Source organism: Hakea prostrata, chromosome 4 (assembly GCF_041222555.1).
Source record: "Hakea prostrata isolate BN-2017 chromosome 4, UWA_Hpros_2, whole genome shotgun sequence".
In the NCBI taxonomy this organism is placed as follows: Eukaryota; Viridiplantae; Streptophyta; class Magnoliopsida; order Proteales; family Proteaceae; genus Hakea; species Hakea prostrata.
In genome coordinates, this window is record NC_142603.1 from 20,028,858 (window position 1) to 20,038,698 (window position 9,841).

Sequence of the window (9,841 nt, forward strand, 5' to 3'; positions counted from 1 at the left end):
ACCAAAGAATAAAGTATGGAGATGATACCAGACAAGAACCACTGATTCCCTTAATTAGCAAATTTGCCTAATTAGGGTTTCTTCTTAATGTCTGGTAGATCAAAAAGACACTTGTCACATGTTTCCACTTGAGTGCAGATTACCTGTATGGCAAAACTACAAAGAGAAAAGAGGACAAGACAGAAAGGTTGTAGTGGTGGGATGATATCTCTTCCCAATAATGGACGCCCTTTTACACATTATTAGGGTTCAAAGAGAACATGCATGCATGGTCCCAAAAAAGTCTCCCAACGCAAAACGAAGTCTCCCAACGCTCCAATTTTGAATAGCAAAACCATACCCTTGTTCTCTGAGATGTTTGTCGTTATAAGAATTATTATTTATTATTCATTAACGTAAGAATGAAGCTTCCCAACCAGCAATAATTGATGTAAACAAAGCTGCTTGGGAATTGGGATACTGCCTTTATCATTTCACCCCTTCGATTCATCATTACATATCCAGTTTTAGTAAGTCGTGGATCATGCTGAGACAAGCCATTTGATTTGCTTCCTTCCTAGCCCACTTTAATATCCACCGACTGTTCTGTTCGTTGTAGGTGCTGCAAATTAATTGTGCAAATAATTTTACTTTCATTGAGGCTTAATTTTCGGAATTTATTAGATGTATTTCTTAGTTGGGTTTTAATTTTGATAGTTAGATAATTAATTGCCACATGTCATAATCTTTGATAGAAATTACATGAAATTGCAAGAGGTAAGAATTATAGAGGATGTGAACTCTCACTACATTACATATGGGTCCCACATTTTTATTCCCCCCACCCCACCTTTGCAAACAAACGGAGCCTTAGGAGAAAAGAGCATATTGCAGCAATGAAATTAGAATCCTTACTCCAAATGATGCAACCATTGTCTCCTTATTATGTGGAAAGTATCATCACACATGATGTGGTATTCAAATAAGAGTAGATCTGGTGTCATGTTGATAGGTGATGATACATGTGCCATCTATGTGTATGACCTTTCTGACAAGTGTAGGCTTGATATTGAAGTGACAGAGACAGGTCCTACCTGCTCACTTGACAGCTCGGCTAGAACACCACCCTAGGAAGATAGGGGTAAGGTCAACAGATCTCTTGGCAGGTACAAAATAATGTCAGGCCTCCAGGCATGTAATGACAAACCATTCTACTTGTCCCAAGGTTGGGGGTGGTTCCTCAATCTCATTCTAGATCCTTATATGGGAATAGAACAACCTTAGACACTAACTATGGGAGCCTCCATCCATTGAAGCCCCCAGGCTTGGGTCTCGACATGATACTCCGGTTCTCTCTGAGGATTAAAAAGTCAGTCTTTGTTTGCTTGGACCTAGTCTAGACTTGGGTCTCTCCTGGGGTCTAGGGCTTGGCCAAATTTGGCATAACACTTTTTATATTTAATAATATTTCTCGATGCTTGAAGACATGTGTGCACTTTCATCTATTCTTAAACATTTTACATGATCTCCCTCTGTTTCCATTGGAAACAAGGCACACCTCCTCCGGAATCAAAACTTTACTAAAATCCCCTCCATCTTTAACACCGTAATGTCTTGTTAACCTAAAATGTGATTTTACATATTCACCCTCAATTGATAGAATTATTTTAAAATCTTTACAAAATGACCAATATACCTTGATGTTATTTCCATTCTCAATTGATTTCTCTTCTAGTCTGAGTTCCAAATTGAGAGCCAAAGTTGTTTTCCCCTATCAAGTTGGATTAAAGAATGCCATTTTTTTTTTTAATCTTATGCATAAAATTTTTAAAACCCCATCTTTTATTTTTAGAGAAAAAGAAACTAATTATGATGAGCAATAGAATTAGGTCTTGCAAAAGGGCAAGGAGATGGTTGGTCATGTCGGGATTTAAATGCATGTTCAGTTGCAACAGTGGTGGGATGGCTGTGATGGGAATTGGGAAGAGGTCGAGGAGGCAACGACATTGGGGAGAAATAAATATTTACCTTGTAGAGGAGAGGGTTGTTCCTGACTGTCTTTCATACTGTTTCTCATGGCGATGCTCTTTTGGTGGTATTGACAGGTGTTGATGAGCGGTGGTGATGGCCGATTGTGAGATTTGGTAAGAGGGATCGTGAGTGCATGTGAGCAATGTGGGTTGTATATTGATGGTAAAAATGGCAGTGGTAGGCATTATGGCCATTTCACCCCATTTGGTTGGGGGGGGGTGTAATATGGTCATTGTAAAGTTCAATTTGAATTTTAATGGTCCCATATGTGCAATTACTAATGATGTTAAATTTGGAGGAGATCTTTGTAATGTTTTGATTTTGAGGGAGATGTGAATAGTTTCCAATGGAAACGGAAGAGGCTTATGTAAAAAATTTCCTTATTCCTTTGGATGAAAAAAGATACTCCCGAGGGGTGGGTCAGCTGGTTAAAAAACCAACAACTCTAAATAGGAGATTAGAGTTCGAATGCCCTTGAGGCAAAGGGCGTATAGCCGGGTCTATTATGTAATATCGCCAATCCCAATATACAAAATTGCTTAAAAAGAAAAAACCCTTGAGGCAAAGGGCGTATAGCCCAGTCTATTATGTAATATTGCCAATCCCAATATACAAAATTGCTTAAAAAGAAAAAAGAGACTTCCTTTCTTTTGATATAATTGTTTTATTGCTTTTCATTCAATAATTGTTTCTTAATGAAAAAAGGGACAAAAAATAAAGGCTACATATGGTTGGTTGTCCAGTCATTAATGAGCTTGAATTATCTCCCCTTTAGAAAGCTCTTGCAAATCTTACTCCAGAACTTCCTATCTGGTTCACCGATCTCCATTCTTGATTTTGCATCCTCTGCAAATTCTTTCTGTGTTGTTCCAATCATTGTCAGATACACATATAACAATTTTAAATGTTTTTCTTTGAAGAAGTGAACAGAAATTGATGAAGTAACTGATATCTTACTTCTATGACGTTGTTGTTAGCAAGCCGATCTATGATATTATGTAAGATGTCTTTGGTGTATTCTGGGTGGCCTTGGATGCCTAATACATGTTCTCCAATTGCAAACATCTCTACTCCTGTTTGCTCTGAGAATGCTATCACTTCAGCTCCAAAAGGTACTTCCCATACCTGTTTCACATTTGAACAGTGCTGTCATGACAGATGAAAACTAATTACTTAGAGAGAGAGAGAGAGAGAGAGAGAGAGAGGAACCTCATCCTGATGGCATTCAATGATGGTAAGGGAAGGTGGGATTTCCTCAAGGTCACCAAAAGAGCTAGAAAGCGGCAAGTCTTCAACAATCCTGATTTTCCTCAATCCAAGATCCCATCCACCATAAGCTTTCCCAACCTTGCCACCCAATGCTCTGCACAGCACCTATATGACAAACAAAATAGAGAAACCCATGAGCAGATGAACTATTAGGAGAAAAGAAATGAAGAGAACCCAACTTGTGAAACCAAGCCAAACCCTTCATGTACCTGGTGCCCAAAGCATATGCCAAGCACCTTCTTTTCCATGGCATCCAGTGTTTGCAAAAGAAAGCAAAGCTTCAAGATCCACAGCTCATTTCCATAAGAATCACTAGGACTACCACTGATGACAAAACCATGGTACTTGTGAAGATCATCCATGTCAGGAAACTCCCCATCAACAACCCTAAACAAGTCCCATTGGTCTCCTTCTTCTGCAAATGCTTTAAGAAATACATTGAAGTATCCACCATACACTTTCTTCACATAATCAGAATCCTTTACTGCCATCAACAGACAATACTTCTTCTGATCTCCAGAAACCATCTTCAAGACAATAGCGAGAGAGAGAGAGAGAGAGAGAGACAAAAGACTATTGATGGACTCCGAGAATACTGGGGTAAAACGGTGAGAGTTAATAAGAACCCACTTGAAGGCTGAAGAGTTGAGAATGAGAAGGGCGTTGAGGGAGAAGGAGCTATTTCTAGTGAGGGATCGATAGAGACGTAGAGTGAGTCGGAAAACACATGGTTTTATTATTTAGTTCTTTTTATCATTTAATGCAGTGGGTTACACTTGCACGTGTTTTGTCTGATGTTAAAATCCAAAACTGTGATTCTGTGAGATTTTATATAGGCAAATACTTTCTGAGTAAAGATTGAATTTGTTCTTAGGGAACCTAAGTTTGTTTAACATGTTTTTGTTGGGAATAAACTGTTATTTGATTCTCATCTATCTCTCTCTCTCTGTGCAGTCCCCACTTTTTTTGTTTTTTCGGTAGAACAGTTCCATACCCACTTTACAGCTCCATATTATTATAAAGAAGATATTAGAAAATTAAACCAAAACGCTTGGTTCTCCTGATTTGATATCTATTTAATTTGGGGGTAGAGGGACCATATATAAAGTTGTGAAACGGGTGTCAACATTTAAATAGCTCCAGTTTTCTCTATATACCAACTAAAGAAAGAAGAAAAAAAAAAGAAAATCTATTATGTTAAGAGTATAATTAGGGGAATTCACTTCATGGGTCAATCAGATTATTTATTTATTTAATGATATAAAGAGCTAGATAAACATGTTAGATACCCATATCAATGACAGGCGATGAATCACTGATAACTAGAATTGCCATTGGTTGATTCGTCCACCCATCAATTTAATGTCACATTGAAGGCTAGAAGAAGGATAACAGACATTTATGAAAGAAAAAAAAACTAAAATGAATGATTTGGACATGAACTTATGGAAAAATGATAGCATTTTTTATTCTTATAATGCCCTCAATCATTACTTAAAATAATATATTTAATTCTGTCTAAAATAACTTTGGATAATGTTAATGAAAGAGCATCAGGATTAAAATGAATTTTTTGTGTGGATTGAACAAATCCAGCCGGAAACCACACAGGAATTCACCTTCTACGTACGTGGACAAAAGTGCATGAAACAAATCGCTTCGCCAACTCTCGAACTTCCATCTCCAAATCATGAACATACTATGACCCATTGTTGTCCTCTGTGATAATCAAAATTACCCACCTTTGGATTTGAGTGAAGATGTATACAAAGTAGATGTAGCTCCTTTGCCTTTTTCTTTTTTTTCGTTTTTTTGGTTACACCGAGTATCTCCAAGCACCATTGAGATTATGACCAATGGTGAAGATTGTCCCCCTGAGAACTCCTATTGTTCTTCTCTTGCCACACCTTGTATATCACCAACATAAAATTGTAACATCTTACCCTCTTCATAAAGGTGTTACCTTTGAAATGGTTTGCAATCCAGTCAAGCCCCTCCTTCCAACAACTTAAAGGATTCTTCAATTAAATCCATTCACCTTCAAGATGGCACCCCATATCTTTGCAGAAAAAAGAACATGAGAAAAACAGATGATCCATGGTTTCAACTTGCACACCACAAAGACTACAAACAAGATCAATAATTACTCCTCATCGACACACTTGATCCTTCCTTTCAAGTGACTGCAAACCAGGAGCCAAGCGATGAAGGTGTGTTTACGAACCTAGTCCCCAAATAACCTTATTTCAACTCGTCGAATTGTATTTCACCCTTGCCATTTCTCATGCCGAGCTCAAAGTATATGCACCAGATGACTCAATCTTCCACATTGGAGGACGTGAAATCCCCTAGGATCCTAACTTGAAACCCTAATCACAAGTCTGAGAACCCTAGGATCTAGTAGAAAACAGTTGTGGGCCATCCGGATTGAGACCATTTGATTAGGATCAGAATTCATGAAGTTGGATGGTGAGGATGGTGATTCCGTCATTTTGTTGGAGTTTGGAAGAAGAAATAACTTGAACTTGAATTGACTCGGAAGGTGGATATCCAACTCACAGATGATGAAGTTGGGGGATGCCCAAGTCTAGGTAAGAGTCCTTGACATGCTCCCTAGGGTTAGGCAAGTGTCTGAGGCAAGCCATACTGAAAAACCACCTTACCATTGTAAAAATGGTAGGGGCAGTTGGTTGCCCGATCGACCTCCACATGTGGTGGTTGGTCAATTATGCATGGACAATTTCGGGTTTTTAGCTTCTAACACCCATATTTAATAATCTTAAACCTCATGAATGGGATAATTTTATTGTTAGACGAATGAGAACTCTAAAATGAGTTAGAGTTCACGGTATTAGATCTTAAAGGTAACCAATCTTTTTAATATTTTTCCATTGTTTTTCTTCTATTCATGGATTAAGGATGTCTAAGATTTATGTTGGGAATCTGATTCAATTGGGAAACATGTGTTTTCCAATATTCTCAATCTGATCTAGTATGTGGGATGAGAATTTTCTCTCTCCCATTGGTAACATTTTTTTTCTTCCCAAAATAGATCTCAGAGAACCTCAAATAATTTTTGATTTATTTCGTGATTGGTTTTATTTATTTATTTTTGGGGTGGTGGGTGTTCTTACATCCATTGGGGACAAAATTCTAGTTTAAGGTCGACCCAAGACCTATTGGAAACAGGATATCGAAGACGGGAAGTTCGAACCCAAGTGCTATCATGTGCACCTGGGCGATTGTTTGGGGGCGGTCAACTGCCCTCATGCAGCCCGACAGACCACCATCCCTCTATAACGGATTTTGGGCACTATTTCGGCTTATTTTGGTTCCAAACTTAGTTCTAGTTGCATGCTTATATTTTATTAGGGATTCCAGTAGCTTGTTAGCATATTGATTTGTGAAGTTTGGGTATACTTTGGAGATGTTTGAGTGTTTATCAGGTGAGGGATACAAAGCCTAACATATTCATGATTATGTTATATGCCTAACATACAAATCCTAACACCATGCCTATGTTATTGTATGATGATGTCTCTCACTCTTGGGGCATGCATGCATGGGTAGTTGATGGGATCTATGTTATCTTGCTATTTCTTTAATTAAATATCTTGAATATGTGAATTGCTATATGTTGGGTTATAGGAATTGTGTAGATCCATCCATGCATATTATTTGCTTGGGGTTGTGGTTTAAGCCATTACCCTTCGTGCCTTGCATGTCATATGGATTGCATGTTCATAATTGGATGTCTAGATTGCATGGCCAAGAACCCTTAACATGTTACGACTTTATCGACATTGGGCATTGCGGCTGAATGACTCATGACCATGGTACTTAGGTTGGTGGGCATTCAAGACTTGCTGGGTCATGTGGGAGACAACCATACCACCATATCATTCATGGTAGGGTTGCATATGGTAGGTGTAGGGTTCGTGAATGTCCAAGAGCAAAGGGAATCCATCAGCAGACACAATGTTTGCCCTATTATATGTGGATGACCATAGGGTCATGGGTGTGTATCTGAGGGGTAGGCCATAGGATATGATATTCTCTCGTCTTGGGAAGGATATTGGACTGAGTTGGTAGGCCATAGGGAAGGTATATGGACATTGGTTAACACGGTGAGAGTTTGTGGTCCTAATCCCTAGCCATGGTCGTGATGATGAATGTATATCCCTATACCTAAGTCGTGACAAGCCGTGACACCCAGGATCAGTTGGAGCCATGAGGGGTATGTGTGAGATATTCCTAGAGGGGACTAGTGGCTTCCTTTTATCTTTGTCTACCTAGATAGAGACCAGCATGGTTAGACCTTAGATGCATCCCACATTGCATTGCATTCTCATTCATATTATAATACTAGGGTTATGTGAGTATTGTGATCTCGCTGAGTTTTTTGAAACTCACTCCCTGTAGATATATGTTTTCGGGTTTGGTGCAAGATATGATGACCAAGCCATTTAAGAATACTTGGCGCCGTCGGAGATGTATGAGGTTCCAAGTGTAGAAGACTATGAGCTTTATGATAGTTTGTGTGCATGTTTGAAGTGCTTCTATGGCATTTAGTCCTCTAATAGTAGAGTAGTTATTTATAGAGACATTGAAGTTATAGAATGGAAAGTACTTCATTTTGTTAGATTCATTGAGGGATGTAACTAAACTCAACGTTATTTTCTCATTTCCTTTTTGAGATTTTTGAGATAATTGTTCATTTGATATTTATATATTATGGACTTGATTATTCTTGCTATTTGATTATGATATTGTGTATAATATTGCGGACTGCAATGTAACCTGATCATGTGACCACGGATCACATCCACGGATCTGATACCGGCGGGTAGGGTGTGAGAGGGAATCCACATAGATTCAACTAGAACAATTGACCACCTATACCTCCTCCCACTCCTTTGAAGTTCCACATCCATATGTCTATTATGCCACCCAACTCCTTCCAACCTCAACCGACTAATCCTATCCTCCTTATGTTTCCCAACAACCTGACTGACTAGCAATCCTGATTTATAGATGGGGCCATTACTCAACATGGTTCATACCAACGTCTAGTTTCATCTCCACAATGAAGCACATACCTAATACACTTCTATGTTAGCCATAGATGAGCATGAGATTGGCATCTCCGAAGACCATATGGAATTGCTACCAAACGATCTATAAGTGATAAACCTCACATAACAGGTATCTCCTTCCATAGGAAGGCTCCCCACTTCCCCCCCCCATATGTCGAGAAGATACTACTTGACTCCATTCATGTAACTAATGGATGAAAAGACCCCCCCCCACATTTTTGGATGAACACACTAAACTCCATGCCACATTGTGAGAACCAACATCAGAACTACCAAACCAAAGAAACTTCGCAAAGTGACTATTTATTTTGTGCATTACTATTTTTGGGATGGCCATTGCATTGAACTAATAAGTTAGTATTCCCATAAGCAAGCATAGATTTAATGTGCTAAATGCCCAGCATAGGATACTACTCTATTACACCAAAAACCAATCCAACTATCAATTTTCTCGATCAAACCATGGAAATCACCTGGACGATAAGCCTTTGAGGAAATACAGATGCCAAAGTACTAAAATGAAAAAGTACCAAGGCTAAACCCTAATCTCTCAGTAAAATTATCCCTCCCCCATCACACTTTCCAAAGAAAATACTAAAGTTGCTCTTATTACAGTCAATGCTGATTGCAAAGAGAAATAATCAAATACCTTTTGCGAGAAAGCTCCATTGTACCAAATCGTTGGCTTTCTTCAGATCCACCTTGGCCGCAAAATGTAGTGTGCTCCAATTCAAGTGCTACCCATGCAACAATTCTTGGAAAAGTATAATTTTGTCTATGATCTGCCTTCCTTCAATAAATGCCCATTGAGCGGACCTATCACACCCCACCCTGGGTGTGTCGGGTCTACCCAAGTAATTCGAAGTCCTGCACATGGATCCCCTGTCAAACCATCTGATATAGTACCATAATCAATCTTACATTTATAATATATACACTATTGAGTAAAAGAAAATGATTTACTAACAAGTTGCAATGAAAGTTAATATGAGGTTTATCTTATCGTATACCTTAAACATTATAGTTATCCATGTGTAGTATCAAAAGTGGAGTTTTCATGATAATGGCAATTTTCAACTACATATATGAGAATGCTCATCCCTAAGATACGTGTGAACCATAGGAACATGTGTAGCAACAACATAATGCGTCATGTAATGACACAAAGGGTCCTCGCATTCCACAGTTTCCACCTCCTTAGGCTAGGAAATCTCCAGCATTGAGACTATTTGAAGCCCTGTAACATTATTTAATACAGAAGAATTCCTAAGGGATGAGGTCCCTCGAACTCATGAGGGGAAAACAATCACACTTGTCTTACATGACTTGCAAACCCTACATGCAATCCATATTGTGTAATCAATGCAGGTCTCTAACTACCATATCACACTTTAAAGTAATAATAGTCCTATATAGGTGGGCCACACTTAATACACTAAACAGAAATGCACATAAAAGGTGTAGTA

At 38.6% G+C, this 9,841-nt stretch overlaps 1 protein-coding gene across 1 annotated transcript; it reads right to left on the reverse strand.

Annotated features, from left to right (window-relative positions):
* Positions 1-2,724: 2,724 nt before the first annotated feature.
* LOC149018387 (gamma-glutamyl peptidase 3-like) lies at positions 2,725-3,903 on the reverse strand. The gene is made up of 4 exons (XM_089154348.1): positions 3,489-3,903; positions 3,220-3,384; positions 2,968-3,135; positions 2,725-2,869 (listed from the first exon to the last, which is right to left on the reverse strand). The coding sequence occupies exons 1-4, from the start codon at positions 3,804-3,806 to the stop codon at positions 2,771-2,773; spliced, it is 750 nt and encodes a 249-aa protein (XP_089010474.1). The 5' UTR covers positions 3,807-3,903; the 3' UTR covers positions 2,725-2,770.
* Positions 3,904-9,841: the final 5,938 nt, after the last annotated feature.